Source organism: Rhinolophus sinicus, linkage group LG03, assembly GCF_036562045.2.
Source record: "Rhinolophus sinicus isolate RSC01 linkage group LG03, ASM3656204v1, whole genome shotgun sequence".
In the NCBI taxonomy this organism is placed as follows: domain Eukaryota; kingdom Metazoa; phylum Chordata; class Mammalia; order Chiroptera; family Rhinolophidae; genus Rhinolophus; species Rhinolophus sinicus.
In genome coordinates, this window is record NC_133753.1 from 58302238 (window position 1) to 58325032 (window position 22795).

At 39.2% G+C, this 22795-nt stretch overlaps 2 protein-coding genes across 6 annotated transcripts in view; both read left to right on the top strand.

Moving 5' to 3' along the window:
* SHC4 (SHC adaptor protein 4) overlaps nucleotides 1-3369 on the top strand; it is a 109065-nt gene extending 105696 nt beyond the window's left edge. For both annotated transcript variants that reach the window (XM_019730684.2, XM_074327768.1), the window contains one exon: nucleotides 1017-3369. In XM_019730684.2, coding sequence (XP_019586243.2) covers nucleotides 1017-1172 — 156 coding nt within the window. In that variant the 3' untranslated portion in view covers nucleotides 1173-3369. The remainder of the gene's footprint in view (nucleotides 1-1016) is intronic.
* Nucleotides 3370-9476: 6107 nt separating this feature from the next.
* The window catches only part of CEP152 (centrosomal protein 152), an 82867-nt gene continuing 69548 nt past the window's right edge, over nucleotides 9477-22795 (top strand). For 3 of the 4 annotated variants that reach the window (XM_074327770.1, XM_019730686.2, XM_074327772.1), the window contains exons 1-2: nucleotides 9477-9608; nucleotides 14740-14833. In XM_074327770.1, coding sequence (XP_074183871.1) covers nucleotides 14747-14833 — 87 coding nt within the window. In that variant the 5' untranslated portion in view covers nucleotides 9477-9608; nucleotides 14740-14746. Of the gene's footprint in view, nucleotides 9609-9772; nucleotides 10051-14739; nucleotides 14834-22795 lie in introns of those variants that run through there. The other variant, XM_074327769.1, reaches the window with a different exon arrangement.

Genomic DNA, 22795 nt, shown 5'->3' on the forward strand with positions numbered 1-22795 from the left:
TCCGTGAGTGTGTATTTTCTAAGAATAGGGATATTCTCTTACATAGCCATAGTACCATGACCACAATCAAGAAATTAAAACACTGATGCAATACCATTGCATGTAAAATACCATGTAATTTACAGTTCGTAGTCAAACTTATTCCAATAAGTGTGTGTGTTTTATGCTGAAAACCAGTATCTAGACAGAACTTAAAGAATGTCTTGAGGAGATGAGAGGTAGCAGAATTATGGAATAGGGTGCTCCCTAGCTGCACTCCTTCCCGCTCCTGGACAGTTCCCGGCCAGCCTCTGAGCAGGAGTATGTTATGGACAGGCTGCTAAGCCAGTGGAACCATGATCAAGAGTAATGTCTTCTGCCCGTGTCTAGGGTGAGGATATAATTACAATAGGGAGGAAAGTCCACAGGAGAAGGCAGGCCTAGGGCAACTGAGTTCCCTGAGTTTGGCATGCAGGACACGAAGTTCTGTGTAACAAGTATTTATGAATCACTGGCATGAAGTCTGCAGGAAGGAGACACATACCTGTTAGAAAGGTCTGAGAAGCCTCTTGGAAGGCACAGGATTTTTGCTGAGCCTCCCAGGAGAGGTAGGACTTCTGCAGAAAAGCCTGCTTCCTGCACAAACAGGATATTATGGAAGAACTCTGCTTGATGAGATTTAATCATAATCCTGAAATTCATGCTTTGCTACAACCCTCTTAAATATTTATAGGAATAGTGACATGATAGAATATAGCAAATTGTCACATGGCAAAAAGGTTGATTGCAAATTTGGATTGGGTGACAAATGCTTACCATTTTCCTAACTGGGAAGGACAGTTGCTTTACAAAGGTAATGGGGAATGAAAAAATTATTTACTGAGGGATACAGAGCTAAAAACTACCTTTTATTTTATTCAGCAAAATAGCTCTTTCAGGGATATGTGTTCTTTTGGTTCTTTTTTCCCCCTGATTGTTTTGTCTTTCAGGAGAACTATTGTCATTTAACCTAAATACCTCTGTATTTCCTTTTCAAGGTGAGGACCAAGGATCATATATTTGATAATGTCGGCCACCTTATCAGATACCACATGGATAATAGTTTGCCAATCATCTCTTCTGGAAGTGAAGTAAGCCTTAAACAACCAGTAAGAAAAGATAATAATCCAGGACTTTTGCATTCAAACAAATGATAGTAGGGAAATACCATCACACTGATACTTCAAGAAACTCCATTTTGTGATAGGACACAAAGATAATTCAAACTTGGATTCTAGATAAAATAGAACACAAACTGTGAAGTGCATCTTTCTGAGACCATCATGGATTGGATCCTTTATAAAACAAAGAACTAACAAAAATTGATCATCAGAAAGTGAAAAATCAGAAAAGGAGAAGAGGATTGGTCCCTTTGAAAAGGAATTATACATATGCACGGATGTCACTTTTTAAGGCCATATTGCATTGATAACAAGCTAAAAGCACAATTAAAATTTCACATGCTAAAGATAACTTGAATGAACTGCTGGGGCAGTGGTATGTGCCTTTCAACTTGATAATTTGGGGACATTTTCATATTGGGGAGATTAGTTATAAGTGTCTTCATATTCTATACCTACAGAACCATTTGCCAAAAAAAAGTTGTTACAAAAATAAGAATCAATTTGCTTGATGGATATTGACTTTATTATATTTTCTGTTTAGTAGCACTTTCACTGCAATATTAAAATAAATCTGACATTGAATTCGGACTGTGTCTATGCCAGTGGAATCAAATCAAAAGCCACTAAAAGCATTGGTCTGCTCCATTGGCTTGTCCCATTTGCTGGTTAAAGGGTTGGGGCCCAAATTATTTGGCCTAGTATTTCTCAATTTTTGCTGTTTGAACTGTTTGTATGTAGCATGTGACAAGCCGAAGAGGCCAAATCTATCAGTCATTTCTGATATCATATTTCTCCCTCCTCCCATCCCCCCACCAAAAAAAGCTCATGAGCACATGGATTTAAAAGATGGCAACCAAACCAGTGTTCGTCATATTCACTATCCAAGTTGGTCCTGTTACTATTTAAAATACTGGATTTATTTGAAAGGGCAGATATCCTCTTGATTGGCTGTGACTTAATGATAGTCCCTCACCTACATGTATCTATAGCACCTTTTCTAGATGTGACCGGACAAAATGCAGAAGGGAGTAAACATAGTAAACTAAACAGTTGGGAAGTTTTGCCACATGCAGATGCACTGGTAAACAGGTGGTGTAATTAAGCGTTGTGCAGGGAAGAGTGCTGGACTGGCTGTGATCACTGTGACCATTGGCAAGTCACTGAACCTGTCTGGACTCCAATTTCCGTGTCTATAAAATGAGAGACCTAGGCGAGGTGAATTCAAAGGTCCATTTCAGCCCTCACATAACATCGGTCTATAAAAAGCAAATTTTCCATTTATTATGGATCAGTGTTGATAACCAGTCCATATAGTGAAGGTGAAAACTCCAGTGTTTTCCTTTAGTCTGTGTTTGTACTCAGCATGAATTGCACAACTGATGTCAACATGCAAAAGGCAGACACCCCAAGCCTTTCAGGCAAAAACATTGAAACTTTGGAATAAAATGAGTGAATATGGTAGAAGGATTTGGTTGTTTTAAGTAGCAAAAAACTGCATCAGTCCTTTGCTTGCCCTTGCATATAGAGATACGGCCCTTATTTTAGAGTGTTTTTTATCCTGAGTTATCTGGATAATTGCCTTAACTCCACTTCATTTTGGCTATATAGATACAACTTAATATTTGTAATTGTGATATATTTGCTAAGTTTTAAATAAAATACGGGAAACTTCTTTTGGATAGAAATCATCAGAAACCAAGCACACTGAACTCTTAATATTTTTATGTAAGGGTTTATGATTTTTATTTTACTGCTACTGCTATTAATTTCTTACACAGGTTTGTTTCCTTTTATACAATTAGGATATAATGTATTTTTCATCAGTTTTGCATATACCGTAGTTCTTGATTATCTCTTCATAAAGATCAAGAGGGATATAGATCATAGAAACTGATGGGTGATCTAATCACCTTCCTCAGAGAAGGGCTGTGGTCTCAGTCTGGCTGAGCAGAGTGTTTGCTGGGTAGCAAGAAAGAATTCCTGATACAAATAGACGCAGCAAATAAATGATGGGAGCAGGACACATGGATAATCAGTATTTCAACTGTAATGGCATAGTAGCTGGATGAGCAAATACTGCTCTTACGAGTACTGCAGACACAGTTAAAAGAAAATAAAACAACAAAGGAAATGTTTGATTGCATGTGTTAAAGTGGAAATCCATCTGCCTATAAATACCTGTAAATGACTTTTCAAAAAAAAATAAATGATTATTGCTTTGTGACAATTGACAGTATATATCTGATGTTTGGGATTTAGAAAATTTGTCATTTGTAGGCTGTGTCATGCAGTCCTGACAGGAAACAGATGGCTCGCTTACATTGGGTAATTTGAGGAGAATTTAATACAGGGACTCTGTTTTACAAAGGTGTGGGAGAATCTGGGAAGCCACAGGGGAGGGTGCAGTGCCCTAGGGCCAGTGAAGGGGTGGAGGGGTAGTAACAGAAGGAGGGGGAGCTGTGTGGAAGGGCTGCCTTTTAGGAGCTGTGGCCTACAGTGGGGGGACTCAACCAGTCCTGTGAGTCAGAGAGTTGGAGGCTGGGGCATTTTACTCAGTAGACAGGATAGTCTTTTCAACAGATGATGCTGGAGCCATTGGACACCTGTAGGCAAAAGAATGAATCTCACACTTTACATAAACATTAGCTGAACCTGATGGTGGACTTAAACTTAAAATGTTAAACTATGAAACTTTTATGAAAGAAAAACATAGGGGCCATTCTTCAGGATATGGGGCTAGGCAAAGAGTTCTTAGACTTGATATGATCCATTAAAGGAAAAACTGGTACATTATGTTTCATCGAAATGACAAATGTTTGCTCAAGAGGATGAAGGACAAGTGATAGACTGGGAGGAAATATTTGCAAACCACATATCTGAAAAAGGGCTAACATCTGGAATACATAAAACACTGTTAAAACTCAACAGTGAAAAAGTCTAATTAGAAAATGGGCAAAAAAAACATGAACAGACATTTTACTGAAGATGCAGAGATGGCAGATAAGCGCATAAAAATATGTTCACCATCATTAGCCAGTAGGGTAATGCGAATTAAATTCACAAGGAGATATTACCGTATACCTATCAAAATGGGTAAAATAAAAAATAGCAACAACACTAGATGCTGGCTAGGATGAGGAGAAAGTGGATCACACATTCCTGGTGTGAATGAAAAATAGTACAGCTACTCTGAAAAGCAATTTGGTAGTTTACTAAAAAACTAGACATGCAGCTAACATTCATCCCAGTAGTTATAATCCCAGGCATCGATCACAGAGAAATGAAAACTTATGTTCACAAAAAACTTGTAAAGGAATGTTCATAGTAGCTTTGTTTATAAGGACCTACAACTGGAAACAAACGAACTATGGTACATCTATACCATGGAATAGTACTCAGCAATAAAAAGGAATGAGATACTGTTACAAAAACTTGGATGACTCTCCAGAGGATTATGCATAGCAAAAAAGCAAATCCCAAAAGTTTATACACTATCGAACTACATTTATATAACATTCTTGAAATGATAAAATTATGGAAACGGAGAACAGAGTAGGGGTTAAGTAGGAAGGAGGGAAGTGGACATAGTTATAAAAGGGCAACATGAGGGATCCTTTTGTGATGGAATTGGTCTGAATCTTGACTGTATCCGTGTGGATCTCCTTGTTGTGATGTACTATGGTTTTGCAAGATGTTATCATTGGTAGAAACTGGGTAAAGCTTACAGGAGATCTCCCTGTGTTATTTCTTGCAACATCATGTGAATCTGCAGTTTTCTCAGAATAAAAAGTTTAGTTAAAAAAAAATGTTGGAGGTGAAACTGAGATATGTCAAAAGATTTTAGGAAGCTGGCTACTTTTTAACTCTTGGCAGTTTCCCTGAATATACTAAAGCCACAGAACACGATGGTAGGGTCACCGTGGCGCACCTGATTCCATTATGCTGGAACTAGGAGGGGATGAGCTGCGTGAGACCTCGCCTTCATGAAGGCCTCAAATGGAAATGCGTAATATCATCTCCAGAGAAATGCTGATAAGATCAAGGGATGGTAAACGCATATGTCGTTGGAGACACTGTCAGCTTCCCCAGACCCCACTGGATCCCTGGAACCGTATCTGTATACCCCTCCTCTGGCCTCTGTATGTTTTGCTCCTAACTGCCTGCACGGTGATTCTGTTCATTCTGAGAACAGCCTCAGGCTAGGGGAGCTGCTTTGAGTCAAAGGCACCTGTAGGTTTCCTTTTTCTATCCGCTGCCACCATCACTGGTGCAGGAGTGGGAAAGCCCAGCTCCCTTGCCCCATCCTGATTACCCTGCAGAGCTCCCTGTGAGTCAGGCTGGGTGGGCACCTCTCTCCCAACGACGCCCCCTCCCCCATAGGCTCTGCCCCTTCCCTGATGTGCTTCCTCACCCTCTGACAGCTTTCTCCAGGTAGCCCTTCCTTAATAAATCATTTGCACCCAAATTTTCATCCCATGGTTCATTTCTAACCTGACCTAAAACAGAGGAAGTTCAGACAACTTTAAACATGTGCTCCATTACTGCACTATGCTGTCTGTGTGTTCAAATCCATTAAAATTTAAATCCTGTAATATTTCTATGAATGGTAAGATTATGTCATGTTGTATTTTGTCAATATGTATTGAACGCGTTATATAAACATTTAAAATACATACTAATTTAAATCTTGTTTGTGTATTTCCTTTCTAATCAGAGTGTTTCAAGAAACATAAGCGGAGTGGCCTTTGGGAGGGTGTGCATTCCATGTTCAAATATAATTCCTGTAGAACTGGATCTTTGTTAAATGGTCATCATCACCTCTTCTGAGCTTTTACTGGTTTTCTGATTTAAAAACTCATCATGACTGAAAATCCTAAATATTAAATCCAGGCAATTGGTTCTCATATGCTTCTGGCCAAAGACTACTGAAGATGCAAAAGACCTACCATTCCACGTACATTTCCCCCCCCCCCACCCTTTTTTTTGGTAGGGAAAAAGTAACTCAGCAACATAAAGAGCTGGAGAGGAAAAATAGGAATTATTTATTTTTAAGGGAAGAATATGATCTCAATCATATAATTTTTATATCTCCAAATACTGCCTCGTAAATTATTCAAAAAACTTAAGTAAGTTTATCACTATTAACATCCTTCTCCCAAAGTGGGAATTTTAATTATCTTCAAGTGTGTATGAGCAGGAGCTTTGCAATGTTGTGCACAGAAATGACGAATAACCTTTCTTGGTGAACTTGAATAATGTGCTCATTTTAATTTATGAATTCTAAACATTAGTAACCCCTAATACCTTCCTTAGATTCCTAAACGTAAACCTTAGCTGTATGTAAAGATAAAAAGCCTATAAAATTGCGAGATATTTTTCCATGATAACTGAAGAGATGACTTGCTTGTTTGTACCATTTAATGGTCCATCAGGAAGAGCCTTCAGTCCCACCAGTGGGCCGTGGATGGTATTTGGAGAGTCATTTCTATTTTCAGATTGGGACTTTGAGGCTCAGAGAGGTTAAAGCAATTGTGTGGACAAAAGCTAGCAGGTAGGAGAGCTGGAGCTTGAACTTGGATCGTCTTTAAGTTCAGTGCTCTTTTGAGGATAGCATTTCTCATTTCATGATGGCATTGCTTTGACCTGATAGTTTTACACCAAAGAGAAAGTGTCAAATACTTCTTCATAGGAGGGACCACATCTCATCAACAATATGACATTTCCATTTGAAATGTAAACAAGTATTGTACAGGTAGCGTCCCTCCTAGCTCCTAGGTGTGTCTGTTTAAAAAATGCAAGGCATTCCACAAGTAATCTCTTGTACAGGATACCAGGTGTTTGGGAGTTTCTCTCTCTTCCCCCACATTTGTCCTTATTACCCCAGAATACCTCTGCTTATGTTTCTCTGGACATGTTCATTCCTTGTGTGCATCATACCTTACCTCTGTAGAATGCCTTTCCCACTCTAGGCTTCAAGCTCTTCGACTGGCTACCTTCTTCCTGCCTACTTCTCCAATCTTACCTCTAAATATCAGAATCCTTCACTTTTGTTGTTTTGGCCTTCACATTGCAGTCACTCATGTGAATCAAACTTCCTATTGATTGACTGTCTCTTCCTCTTCCTCTAGCAACCTTCCCTGATAGATCCTTCATTATTCACTTGCTCCCCAAATTATTGCCTATTCTACTCACAGCACAGGTAGCAAACTACTTTTGTGCCTTGTTTGTCTTTTTATGTAAGCATCTTGCACCCCAAATAGAGTGTGGGTAGCTGCCTAGGTAGGGGTAGGGGTCCTGCCTCACACTTTGTATTCAAGCACCTAGGCCAGGAATTAAATAGGATAGGCAGTCAAGAAAAGTTTATTGATTACAGTATATTCATAACTGCACTCAAATCCATTTTTAGAAGCAAGGGGCTCCAATTCTTTATTTAGCATCTTTTGTGACTTAGGTGCTTAAGCCTAATGTTTTATATGTAGTGACAAGCTCTAGATTTGGAGGTATAGGAACTGGGTTCAAATTCCCTCTTTGTCTCACATGAGCAGTGTAGACATGGACAAGTCACTTAATTTTTTTTGTCAGTTTCTTCCACTGTAAAATGAGATACTAATACCTGTCCTAGGTATTACATAATAACAGTCCACTTGGCTATTGTGAGGACCAAATGAGCTAGTGTCTGTGAAAAAACTTACCAAATTCTAAAGCACTGCGTAAGGGATTATAAATACTGCCTCCTCATGTGCTCCCTCCAACTTACATCTTTTACGTTTTCATCCCTTTAAAAAGCAGTTGTTTGAGGACAGGTATCACTTAGCATTCTCGCTGTAGCATTCCATCTTAACCCTTAGCACAGGACGCTGCAAACAGCTTGTTGATGGACTTCAGTGAGATAGGAAAAATCCCTAAGCTTAGTTCTCATTAACAGATACCTTGGCTCAGGTTTCAACAACTGCCATGTACCTGAATGCCTTTGTTTGCTTTTTCTGGCACAAAAACCCTTCATTATTTGTTCATTCATTTACGCATTTAACAAATTTGTTTTGAGTGCCTACCAGGGGCCATGAAACAAAGAAGCAAAATAAGAACCTTAAGATTTTAACATTGGCTTGAGTGAAACTAACACACAACTAATTATAGTAGATAGTAAGAACTACAATAGGATATGTGCACTATGTACAAAGGTGGGAAAGATTATTTCTGCCAAAGGAGGGATATGTGTGTCATGAAAGGCTTCAAGGAGGTGCTCACTTATCTTGAAGACTGAGTAGGTGGGGAAGTAAGGTAGGGCAATACAGGTGAAAGAAATACCTCCCGCAAAACCAAAGCACTGTGGGAACCATAGGCGGCTCAGCCAGTGATTTTACTCACTTTGCTGCTATGGATTGAGTACCTATTATGCGCCAGAGACTTATGCTAATTGATGGAGCTATAGGGGTCATTGTAGGTATCACAGGTGCGGGATGGTGAGGTAGCAGAGGAAAAGTAGCCAGGTTATGAAGAGCCTTGAACAATTATTTGGCTCCATATTAGTATATATGGAAAAAGGTTAAAAGGATATGTGAATCTGCTGCTACCAATTCCTTGATATTCACTGGAACCCTTTTTAACCATGGAAGGTATATACCGTAACGGGCTTTGCTGCAGACTGGGCAGTGCTGTCTTAAGGGACAGGCTGACATATACCTAAATGACAAGAACAATCACACTCGAAATTCGTGAATAAACATGTGCGAAAATGTGCCATCTAATCAGTAATTAAAGAAACACAAATTCAAACAAGTCGGGACCAAGTAATTAAGAAGACAAAGTAAAACAACACCTAAGCTGTTTAGGTGATGGAGAGGCAGGCACCTTAGAGAATCAGAAGGGCAAATGCAAAAATTTCCTACGTAAGAGTTCGATGGGGAAGTGAAGGATTCTCTGTGCTGGGGTTTAGAAGTTGCCAGCACAGGTGGCACGAGTCACTGCCCCAGTCTCCAGCACCAGGTGGTGAGGGAAGGGGCAGGAGGCTCGGGCAAGGCCGGTTCATCTTCGCCAAAGGCCGTAGGCAAAGCGCTTGGGCTTCTCTAGGCAACTGATAAACCCGCCCTCTCTAGAGTCAACTCTCTTGTAATTGGCTTACGAATCCACCAATGGGCGCACAGGAGGAGCTTCCCGCCGCCTCTGGCGCCCGCTTTCAAACAGCCGTACATTTGTAAGTGCAAGAGGACTTCTCAACCAAGCTCGGGCAAGGCGGAGACTTTGGCCTCCACACCCTCCCCCCGCCCCTGCATGGCCCCGCCCACTAGAGGGGCCTCTGGCCGGCGATTGCAGGAGGCAGCTGCTCCTCAATGACTTCAGGGCTCCGAAGTTCGGTTGTGACTAGGAAGGCGCTAGCAGATTAGAGCTAGGGTGAGGGGGTTTGCTAGAAGTTGGTCTTCGATCGGGGCTAGGGTTTCCCCACGGTGACAGCATCCGCAGCGTCTGGTGAGTTTCGCTCTGCGGCTGGGCTTGGGCGTGGAGTTACGGGGGATGCGGGGTCCTCGGGATTCTGGCTGAGGCTTCCGGGAGGGCTGATCACCCCCTCCCCAAATCCCGCTGGTAGACGGCTCGAGGGTTGCAGGACTCAGTCTTTGACTTTGAAGTGTCATCGAGACCCCAAGATCCTACTTAGCAGTGACCTCTGAGAGGCCGTTTTCGCCTCTTCATGGCTTCTGGGGTAGCCCTGAGACCCTCCCCTTGGGAAACCCCTGTGGTCACCCTTGCGCTTCGCCTGGCTCACAGTGGGTTCTCTGTACACGTGTGTTGAACGAGTGCCTGTGACGCCGGCAGTCAAAGCCAGCAGCCCCGGGCATCCTGGGCTCTGTGCAGCTTTGGCTTCCCGGTACCTATTTGTTGTGCAGTAGTTGACGCCAAATGGAGTTGCTTGGTAAGGCCCTTGATTTATTCATTCGTTCAGCCTGTGGGTGCCCACTCGCGGCATCCTCTGGGCATCCTGAATCGATGTGTCCAAGCTGCTGTCGTTAGCATTTACCACAGATTATTGTCATCATTTGTTTATGTTTATTTTCTTTCCCGCCACCAAGCCCTGTGAATCTTTGTAATCTTGAACAGTGTTTGGTAAATAATTGTTGAGTGAATGAATAGGCTTCCTAGGCTTGGTATTGCAAGTCTAAAACACGCTGGTGTGCTGCTCAGACTATTTCCATTCTAGACAAGAAGCTAGCATGTAGGCAAGTGAGTAGAATTTACTAACTCTCAGGGCACTTAAAAACCTCTTTTGTGGCATTTAACCTTTTCAATCGTAGTCATAGATTTGAGTGTGATTTAAGCTGAATTTCGCCATATCCTTCACAATGCATGACAATTTATATGCCCTCCCTAGATATGTGAATGCGTTCGGCTAAATGAGAGGCTGAAATTGAAATCATAAGAAAAGTGTACGATATATAGACCGAAAGTGCAAAAGAGTTATTAATTCCATGGGGGAACCAGATTCGGAGGTCACCTTCAAGGGGGTGGTATTACTTGAAATAAGGTTTCCCACAGGCTGCACATTTACCTTTTCTCAGATATACTGAATGCTCTTTGTTCTTTTAACCTGTTTTGTAGCTGGCAGATTCCCATTCATCAGTAATAATGTCATAATAATAACTAAACTAAAAAATATTGGTTGGTGTACAGTGCTAAGCACTTTATATGCTTTATCTTATGAATCCTCATAGCCAGTCTTTGAGGTAGTTATTGTTTTTACCCTCATTTTATTAATGAAGAAATGGAAACAATTTGCTCAAAGTTGCACAGCTGATAAATGGAAGAGCCAGAATTGCACCCAGGTTGTCCAAATGAGTGCCCTCATTCTTAGCTACTTACAGGCTGTATTGTATCCTTTAGGATCTATTTCTAATTAAGTCTTTCTGTGAAACTTCTCTCAACCTTCCTTTCTTTTTAGGCAAAGTTAATATTTGCTATGGGCCTTTTCTCTATCACAGAATTTATTACAATGTATTATTATTACAATGTATTATTTATTACAATGTATTATTACAATGTAACTATTAATTTATATCATTGTTTCCCTAAGGGACTGTTAGCTCCCCAGGGCTGGTACCAAGTCTTAGATACATCTACGGTATAACCTGGCATACAGTAGGTGCCCAGTAAAATTTTATTGAAATAATGAATCCAAACAGGACATCACAAATGTATTATATTCATTCACCAAATTGTTGGGTGCCTACCATGTGCAAAGGGTATGGGAGACATTTCTACCTTCAAAGTGCCTACAGGCTATTAGAGGAAACAAAAACAATGCTGCTTTTGATTTTGAATGTTTTGTCAAACTAAACACCCACTGGTCTTCCTTCTTATTGCAAGGAGGGCAAAGACAGCATAACCAGGAACATGATTGCTGAGGCTGAGCCGTTTCGATCTGAGTGTAAAGGACAGAACATAGTCTTGTTAATAGGTTCAGAAAAAGGTATCTGTCAAGAAAGTATTAACTAGCTTGCTATTAAAATAAGCCTATTGTATGCTTATTCTGTGTCTTGATTTTTTTAATGGCCAGTCAATAAATATACAAATATTTAATTATTTGTATTAGTGGCATCATATTGTTAAATGTATTCAAAAGTACTTTAAATAGGACAAATGTTTTTTCAGCATATTAATATTGATAGTTCATGCTTTCACCAGCAACTCATGAGGATGCCTGGTTCCTATAAAAGGGGCACCACTAGGTGTTACTAAGTTTTTTTTGGTTTTTGTTTTTAATTTACTGGTTCAAAATCATATTTCATTGTTTAAATGACACTTTGAATTCTGGATGAGCATAAGCATATTTTCAAGTTAATTTGGGCATTTACATATCTTTCTTTTAATGAATTGTCATGTCAGTTGCCCATTTTTAAATTGGGTTTTTTTTCTTATTATTTTTTTGTGAGAATTGTATACTGTATTAATACTTTGTCACATGTTTTGCAAATATTTTTCTCATTATTTATTATTATTTTATCTTTTGACTTTGTTAGTGATGTATTTTTCCATACATAACATTTAACTTATTAATGTTGTCTTTTGCCGTATACAAACTTTATTTTATCATGGTTAAGTTTCTGTCGAGGTTTTCCTTTATGGCTTCTGAGTTCACTGTGTTGCTATTTTTTTTTTTTGAAATCTCTTATTGTTCTGAATAGTATAGTAAAGTCTCTGACAGCAGTGTAATTAGTAGTGATTAATAGGTTGGAGAAAAGCATTAGCTTTTATTTTAAATTATAGTTAAAATATTAATTACCTTTTTAGTCCTTTTTTTAAAAAAACCACAGTAAGTTTATCAAATTTCCCGTTATGCCTAAAATAGTTTCTTAAGGTCTCTAGTAGTTTGTACTTTTCAGAAGGAAAACCTATTTGTATCTTTTCTTCCCCAGTGGAGAGAAATTTTGGCCTGCAGATATTTTCAGATTTCTTCTTTAATGACATCGTTTGAATTTAAAATGCCATTCTAGGAAAGATATACTTTGGTCTTTTACATTCTCTTCGCTTAAAAATGAAAATATCTTGTAGAATTCATTATTCTCTATCTTAGTGTTCTTTTTCACTATTCAACAGAAATTGGTGGCAGGTTAGTGAATGACTGAAATAAACCCCCTCCCTTCCTTTACCTCATAAAGGAGAAATTAACCCAAATTCCATCTTCTGGCTTTAACTGTACAATGCAAGAAGAGGTGGAGAATACTATAAGACTCAGAGGTAGGAGAGACTATTCATGCCTAGAGAATCCAGGAATATTTTTAAGGTCCAGCTTAATCTCTTTTTTTTAGGGAGCCAGGATTTAAATGGACTAGTGTTTTCATTATCTGTAGGTTCCATAGACTTGATGTTTACTTCCATTAGTGAAAAAACCCCAGGGACATGAACTTGTGTATTTTTCCCTCATCATTTCAGCTATATTATAGGTTCTTTATCATATTCAGATCTCCGTCTTATGCTGGTATACAGGAGGGTTCTTGTAGCTGCTGGATGGAGAAAAGGTTCAGATTTCCCCAAGCTTATATGTTTTCCCTTTCAGTGAAAAAGTGCACATGTCCCTTCCTCTTTTTAGCCCTGGCACAGAAACAGCAAGGAGCAGTTCTGGTTCAAGAAGCAGAGGCCAGAAGGGTTTACTGTTGATGCAAGGAGTCTGAGTTGATAGAGTTGAAAGGGCTGAGTTAAGTGTAGGTACCAGAGAGCAAGGGATAAAAAAAGGTGGGCTGCAAATTAGAGTTTGGCCAAGAAATGTACTTCAGACCTTGAAAGACAAAAACTGGACATACGGGGATTTCATCATTCCAAGTCACATTTGTGTTCATCTGTAATACCGTGTTTCACCTATTCTAACGTGCACATTTTCTTTTCACATTTTAACATCCACCAAGGCAGGCTGCATTTTAACATTAATGCCGTGTCATATGTAACTGGCCACATCTTTTCTTAGTGGTACGAATGGAACTGTGGCATATAATCAAGGGTGCCTTAGATCTGACGAAGTGGAGCTATAGAGCTATTGGCTTGCATCAACGTGTATGACCATAGTTCTCAAACGTTAGCATGAGGGCGTTGAGTCCTTGATGGTAAAATGCTTTTGGATGGCTGGGTCTTTGCATCTTATTTTACGTCCAATTTAATGACATTTTAGAGCCTGAAAAGTGTAGCGAATGAGCTGTGGCTCAGGCTCACATCAAAGTGCATGTCACTGCCTTGCAGACGAGGGGACTGAACGGAGGGCAGTATCAGGCTGGGTAATTGATGACGCCTGCCTGCTTTTTTTTTGTCAGAGCTTTGAAATTCTGAGTAGTGTCTGTGTAGTGTCATGATCCCTAAGTATAATTCAAATCATCAGCAGCCTTTTGACTGTACGCACTTGAAAACCCATTTCCTGCTGTTGCTTCTGCCACAGCAGTTACCATTCTCCAGGGAACTCTTGCTGTTGCTTTTGGAACTCCACAGTGGTACAGCTTCACAGCCTTCACTTCTGTTTTTCCTGAGGGTTTTTTTTTTTTTTTTTTTTTGCGCTAGAACCTGATTTTATCAAGCTGTGTGGAGTTTACCAGATTCTAAATGGTTTTTGGGTGGCAATCATTAACTCAGGATGTAGTAGCTCTCTTTTTGTAAAACATGAAATTTGGATTTGTGACATTCAATGGATGAAGCAAATTGTGACGGATAATAGCTGTGCCATATTGAATACGTCAAGTTAGAAACTTTGAGCATAGTCTTAAAATTTTCATGTTTTGGCACATTTCTAGTTGATTATTATCTTATTTTTTTGTGTGGACAAAAATCTTATTGTTTTAAGTTATGTTTTCCAGACCGCTAGAAAGGTCTCGTTGTAAGTCGATTAGCTTTTTGCATCCCCCCCCCCCCCCCATGAATTGCTGTCATATGGCTGTTTTCTGTGAATCACAGTTAGTTTGACAGAACTCTCTTTATATGTGGAGTCCTAACTATTTGTCATATGTAAGTTGTGTGTGTCTTCTTCCTGGCTGCTGTTGTCTTTTTTGTGTACGACATCTATTGTATAGTTTGGTCTTGCGAGATTTGGGGGCTATTTCGAAAACCAAACATCTTTCTCTTCCTGCAGGAAGACCATGTCATTAGACTTTGGCAGTGTGGCCCTTCAGACACAAAACGAAGATGAAGAATATGACAAAGAAGACTATGAAAGGGAAATAGAGGTAAGTTGCTGAGGAAAAAACAAACAACTCTCAACCCAATCTTAAAACAATTTTCTCTCCTGATCAAAATTATGTCTTGTGTCATTTTGAAGGAATGTGCATTTTTTTTTAACCCCTAAAACCTGATCAGCATTTGGACTTTTAAAAGGTGGATGAGTGGAATGCTTCCTTTTTTGAGACAAGAATAAAACACAACGGTGAATGATGCCATCAGATAAATGGTTAGATTCTTTTCATTGAGGAGGTAGTAACTGGCTTTGGAGGCAGAGGGTTCTAGTTGCTTGCCACATGGCCTTGACCAACTCTGGCAAGGTTCTTGGCTTTGGGTAGCTTATATCCTAGTGGATGCAGATCATAAACAAGTAAACATGTGAATAAGTAATTTAAATGAGTGATAATTTACTGATCAGTGATAAGGAGACAAATTGGGTGATGTTAAAGCAACTGGTAGGGAACTGGTGATGGAAGTTCTCTTGAAGGAGGAAACGTTTATGTTAAGACTTATGAGAAGGAAAAGCCATGCAGATGCTGGAGGAAGAATATTTAGATCAAGACACCAATGAGTGTAAAACCCAGAAGTTGGGAAGAGACTCTGTGTATCTGCAGAATAGCCGGGAGGCGGTGTTGTTGGGATTGTGTGAGAAAGGGGTAAGTGGTAAAGATGGGGCAAAGAGGTGGGCTGGGGCCAGATTGTGGTATGTCATGGTAAGACGTTTGTAGTTTATTCTAAGAGCAATGGGAAGCCAGTGGAGAATTTTAAGCAAGGAAGTGATATCTGATCATATTTTTGAAAGATCTTTCTGAATGCTGTGTGGTGAGTAGACTAATGGAAAAAAGGAGTAAGAGGAGATTATATTTATATATAGTGTTTAACAGAATTCTTGACACATAGTAACTATTCAGTTCACGGTGGCAACAGGAATAGTAGCCATTAGTGGAAGTGAATTTACTTGTTAGGATTGTTTTTACCTTGAGTCAAATTTCTTGATTATGATAACAGGCTTCTTTTGGACTGAGACTATGCTTGATATGACTCATTTTCTAATATGTAAAAAATCCTTTTTAATAGTTACTGTGGACCATTAGTATCAATAGGAAGCAAGGGATAGGGTCCATTTCCTATGTCACTGGCAGTAGAGCCAAGGTAGGGGCAGCTCAGTGGGTTTTGTCCATAGACGTGTATTGTTTGGTTGCACATTGTTTTTAAAAAGTCGAATCTATATTTAAAGACTGGAAAATTTCATGTAATAGTCCAGAGCTTCCATCTTCTCTTGAGACATCCTAAGCCCTGGCCACACGTGGCCTGTGTCTGCACATGGCAGCAGGCAGCCTGGGGCTGAGCAGTGGCTCTCCCTTCCCAGCTGGCCACTGTCCCACCTCTCACACAGACACGGGCTTATGCATTTGGACACGCAAGCTTCACTCTTGTAAATTTTCTGCCAGGTCTCTGAGGACCTTGGATTTTGTGACCCTGGCCAGGGTTTCCAGATTTTGACAGGGTCCTTCACAACAATTGTGGCAAAGATGGGGATGAGGATTTTCTGTTACTCTGTGAACTCACAGCATGAGGTGTTCATGACCCCATTGGCTTTGGATGATTTGCTGGAATTTAGCTACTGGGATTTTTGAGAGGATAAATTTCAGTTAATTACTACAGTCGACTTTAAAGAAAAAGAAAAAATAATCTGATAGGTCATATTTTCATTGGAAAAGGCATTAGAGTGACGGGTGGGGTATTAGAGAGAATTTACTGCTAAGTGTATGGTGTGTTGAAAGTTATAAAGGGGGCATTAGTGAAGGAGCAGTTAATTCTAGATAATATAGAAAAGAGCCATTGGAATCATGTTTTGATAGATTGTGTGCTGAGTAGGGAATTTCCAGAGGCAAAGGAGCTTTTAAGAGGTGAAGTGTCTAAGAATGAGTGTTTCAAGCAGAGTGGAAGAAAAGAACACATAGCTAACTTGACTCCAGCATGGTGATTATGGTTTCTGTTAATAAGTAGTGTTTTTACATTATTTTAAAAAATTGCTTCCAGGGAAGAAGTGAAGTCAGAGGCTGGAGAGTTTCAGATTTTCAGCAACAAAATTCAGAATTCATAAAAATCCAGCTATATATATATATATATATATATATGGTCATTGCAAGTTAAAATAACAAATTGGCTGATCAAACCAAAGTTTGTTTGCATATCCACAAGCTTTTTCAAACCTCCTTAGTCTCCCTGACCCTATGATAGCAGAACGGTTCATAGCCATGAGAGGTCTTTTCTTGCCTTTCTAGTTGTTATCTTTGGGATTGTCAGCTGGGTTATAAGTGTTAGCAGTAAGGGAATGCATATGGCATTCTCTCGTTAGTGAATCACTTCGTATTCAGGTCACTTATGAGGTCAGACAATTAAGTTCGCGAACTCGCCCTAGAAAAACTGCTACATACCTCATTGCCAAATATCACCACGGTCACCTTTGAAGTACTCCCCTTGGAAAGCTATGCATCGACGCCAGCGCCTAGTCCACCCTTCAAAGCAATTTTGGAACTCTTTTTCTGAAATGGCCATCAGAGCTGTTGTCGGATTGTCCTGAATGTCATCAAAATGTCTTCCTTTCAATATTTCCTTTATCTTCGAGTAAAGAAAGAAATGATTGGGGGCCAGATCAGGTGAGTAGGGAGGGTGTTCCAATATAGTTATTTGTTTACTGGCTAAAAACCCCTCACAGACAGTGCTGTGTGAACTGATGCATTGTCGTGAGGCAAGAGCCATGAATTGTTGGCGAAAAGTTCAAGTCATTTTCATCTAACTTTTTCACACAGCCTTTTCAGCACTTCCAAATAGTAAACTTGGTTAACTGTTTGTCCAGTTGGTACAAATTCATAATGAATAATGCCTCTGATATCAAAAATGTTTAGCAACATTAGACTCTCTATTTGGACTGACGGAACTTTTTTGGTCGTGGAGAATTAGCTGACTTCCATTGTGCACTTTGACTCTTTGTTTCAATTCCTCTTCTGGGTCGTATTAGTACACCCATGTTTCATCACCAGTGATAACACGGCTCAAAACATCGTCTTGCCTCTCCAATAGGTCTTGGCAAACTTTGACTCTCCTTTGCTTTTGTTCATCGGTGGGCTCCTTTGGGACCATTTTTGCACACACCTTTCTCATGCCAAGATTTTCAGTTAAGATTTTCCTAACTATTTCTGTATCAAAGTTTACTTGGTCTGCTGTGCTTCTCACAGTTAGCCGACGATTTTGATGCATCATTTGACGAATTTTTGCAATGTTTTCATCAGTTCAACTTGTTACCGGCCTCCCTGACCTCTCTTCATCAGTGATGCATTCTTTCCCCTCAGAAAAGTGTTTACTCCATTTGCACACTGCCATTTTCTTCGTGGCATTATCCCCATAAAATTGGACTAACACGTCCCTGATCTCACCTCCATTCTTGCCAAGTTTAACAAGAAATTTAATGTTCATTGCTCAAATTCAAGCTCAGACATTCTCGTGGTGGCACACAAAAACACGCAACAACAATAATGAACGCCACTCAGCAAGACACCACCACACGTCCACACGAACACAGCTGTGAGGTTATGAAACCTTACCGAGCTGTTTGTACAGTGCTGCCAATGTAAGCACATGGTGTGGCACGTTCGCAAACTTAAATGTCAGACCACGTATTGGGAGGAATACCCGTATCCCCGAGGATGTGCTGTAGGGCTTGTCAGCCGTGCCATATCTGACGTACAGTCTTTGCTACTAAGGATTTTGAGATCCTCTCTCTGTAAATGGCAGAATAATCCTGATTTTGACCTTTGGTGTGAATGGCCAGTTGCTAATATGAACACACTTTACCAAGCTGAATTTTAATCTTGTTGCTTTGGAGTCAGTTGGGATTTTGTCCACACTTTCCCATATGTCAGTGACTAAGCCACAGACAAATTCCAACCTCCATGCCATCCTATCTATCAGCTCTACAGATACGATCTTGTCTTTTCCATTTCTATTCACTCCATTGTTTGCACTTCAGAGCAAATGGATAACATATATTTAATCTTCAGAAAAAGAAAGGGTTTAGTAAAGTGGTTCAATATTCAGAGGACATTTGGATCAGTGGAATCTCAAGCCACGGCCCACAGTGAATAGACCCATATTTTGAAAAAAACTCCAAGGCATGTGTAATCGTTTCTAATTGTTACAATTCTGAATGGTATGTTGGTAAAAGTTTGGCCACTGTGGGTGAAGGCATGGCGGGGAAGTGCCTAACCCAGTGTTTCCCCTGCAACTCCATCTCCCATCCAGTAAACAGATGAGATCAGGGTGCAGGTAAGCGAGGGTGATGATCGTGGGGAGATGGTATCATGCCAGTTAATATTCATATCACATCTTATTGGAGCACGTTACTGTCTTGCTATGTCATTTGAGAACTAGTGATGTAGTTGTCCTCATTGCTACTTAGTAGATGTCCTCCACAGTATTTTAGGCAAAATTTTACTTGTACAGCTGGCCCAGAGAAGAGGAATTCAAGCATCCTTTTTCAGATATTATAGAAATATCGTGTTACTGTGACAGGGATGGTTGTTGTAAGCTTCAAAGTTATTGGTAAAGCCAAAGCTTAAGGTAGATTGTCATTTGGGACTTCCAGTTTGCGGAAGTACACATGCACTCTGCTGTCACCAGAAGGAGCTGTGTGATCATTGCTTGGTTCTTGATAATAAAATTATGTATGTAAGTATTTGGGAGCTGGTGGTTTGGGGCAGAAGTACTTAGTAATACAGACTATCAAGACAATACTTGCTGATGATGGTTCATTTAGTGATGATATATTTGAAACCTGGAAAATGATCTGGAGTAGAAAGGTAGGTGATTTAAGTAGCAGATGATGGGCAGACACTTGCACCTGGTAGGACTGATTTGAGTCCCTCTTAGTTTTTATGTTGGTACTACTCTAATACAATAATAAAGCTAAGTTGAGTTTGGAATTGTGTATTTTAGAGGTAAAGATCCCATTGCTTAGCCTTCCACTTTTTAAAAAATCTTTATTCAATTATTGAGGTGACAATGGTTAGTAAAATTATATAGTTTTCAAGTGTGAATTTCTATAATATGACATCTGTGTATCACACTGTATGCTCACCACCCAGAGTCAGTTCTTCTATCACCATGTATTTGATCCCCTGTACTCTTTTCTGCCACTCCCTACCCCCTTACCCTCTGGTAACCACTAACTTGTCTGTGTCTATGGGTTTTTGTTTGTTTGTTCGTTTGTTGCTTTCAGTTTTATATCTATCCCACATGAGTGAAGTCATATGATTCTCGACTTTTTCTATCTGACTTATTTCACTTAGCATGATAATCTCAGGATCCATCCATGTTGTTGCAAATGACAGTATTTCATCTTTTCTTACGCCAAATAATATTCCATTGTATATATGTACCACATCTTCTTTATCCAATCATCTATCAAAGGATGCTTTGGTTGTTTCCATGTCTTGGCCACCGTGAAGAATGCTGCAATGAATATAGGGGTACATATATATTTTACGGTTAAATGTTTTCAGATATTTTGGGTAGATATCCAGAAGAGGAATTGCTGGGTTGTATGGTAATTCTATTCTTAATTTTTTGAGGAACCTCCATACTGTTTTCCAGCCTTCCACTTTTTTTAACTGCCTTGCTTGATGTAATTATGGAAACATTTTGGTATTTTTGTCCCCACTAGAGGGAGTTGTAAAGCTACTACTTGTTTACATTTTATATTATTTGACTTATTTTGTGGAATTTTCTTGTCATCACCTAAGAAAATCAAAGAAACAAATGGTTGACTATTCATATTATATTTTTTTATGATGTTTTTCTTTAGCAATTTCTTTTACTTTATCTAGCTTGTACCTTTTAATCTTTCCCATAATGTACAGATATTTTTCAGGGACTGTGACAATGGGAACAAAAACCGAACTCTGTCAGACAGAAGTGTGATTATATACAAACAGGTGGAAATTAAGTGTATTCCAGTGACTGACTAAATGTCACGTTGGAGAAAATAGGAGTGGGAATGGAGAGATTCAGGTCGTGGGACTGTAACTGTCACTTTTCATGGGCCCCTTACAGGTACCTTCTTTGGGCCTTGGTTTGCTGACCTTGAGAAGGAGTGGTTTGGCTGGGAGGAGCACCAGTGTTCTTTCAGGCCTAAAGTTCTATTTATGTGTCATCTGTAGTGCTGCGGATATTTGTCTAATGCTGCTGTATTTCTTTTTCAGGTATATGGCAACCTAGTCAAAGTCTTCCCCACTAACATTATAAAATTTAGTTTAACTAATGGAATGGATTTTTTTTTTTTTTAAATTCTGCACAGAGTATAATTCAGCAGCTAAAGCTCTAGTTGCCAAGTTATTTGGCCCTTTATCAATCCCATGTTGGGTCTTTTCAAGGATGTTTTTAACTTGGCTCTTAGGTTAAATAGAAGATTCTGCGTAATTCGTATCCATGAAAGCATTATTTAACAATTCATATTTTAAAATATCGGAATCTTTTCAGCATACTTACAAGGCAACCTGTTCAAAGGCACGTGAATGTTGGCTAGTCCACTTGCTGCTTTTCTCCTGGGAGAAGATGTACAGTTTGTAATCGGAGAAGTATTGCTTTCATGAATGTCGAGGATTACAGTCTCTGACGACAGTCTGCTTAGTTAATTTAGATTGAAAATCTTAACAAAAGGTTTATGTGTTCTCTGTTTTACATTCCCCCTACACATAGGCTTTCTGGATGTTCCACATGGGCTATTGTAAAGTGTTTTGTTCCTGAAGTAAAATGCTCTCATTTTTTCCTTTCTTTTTAGGGAAGAGCCATGTGAAGTGGTGAAGGGAGAGGGGTTTATAGAATAGTTTAGAATGCATTTCAATAGAGGCCTTAGCAATGACAAATTATCTTTTTTCTAGGGAAGGTATCTCTTAAATTATTAGTCTCAGTCGATACACAGTCGTATCCCAATGAGAAGATTGCATTTGCAACCAGAAAGCAGTCTGATGAATTTGAATGTGATGAGTGGACTTAAATCTTGTCATTTATAAGGATTGTTATCTTTACCCTTGAATCTATTTGGTAGTTGAGTGGATGTTTAATGAGGAAAATTTATAGTTTTTAAAATTTTCTATTTGGTAACATGCATAAGTTGATTTGGTAATTCTGTATTTTCTGGCACAAGTTTCCATGACCAAAAGCAATATCCATTTGACAGTGACTGTGAGGACAGTACTATAAAAAGTTAAAAATTTATTTTCAATTACAGTTGGAATTCAGTATTTATTAGTTTCAGGTGTACAACATAGTGGTTAGACATTTATATGACTTACAAAGTGATAAGTCTTACACCTACCTGACACCATATATAGTTGTTACAGTATTATTGACTATATTCTCTAAGATGTACTTTACATCCCTTATCTATTTTGTAACTGCCAATTTGTACTTCTTAATCCCTTCATCTTTTTCACCCAGCCCCCTGCCCTCGTCCAGTTTGTCAGCCATCAGTTTGTTCTCTGTATCTCTGAGTTTGTTTCTATTTTGTTTGTTTATTTTGTTATTTAGATTCCACATGTAAGTGAAATCACGTGGTATTTGTCTTTATCTGACTTATTTAATTTAGTATAATATCCTCTAGGTCCATCCATGTTGTCACATATGGTAAGATTTCATTCTTTTTTATGGCCGAATAATATTCCATTGTATATATATGTACCACATCTTTATCCATTGTCTTTTGATTGGAGTACTTAATCCATTTACATTTAAAGCAATTATTGATAGGTATGTAGTTATTGCCATTTTATTGTTTTTGTAGTTCTCTGTTTTTTTATTCTCTTGCTCTCTTCTGTTGTATATTGATGGCATTTTGTAGTATTGTGTTTGGATTTCTTTTCCTTTATTTCTTGTATATCTCTTGTAGATTTTTGGTTTGTGGTTACCAT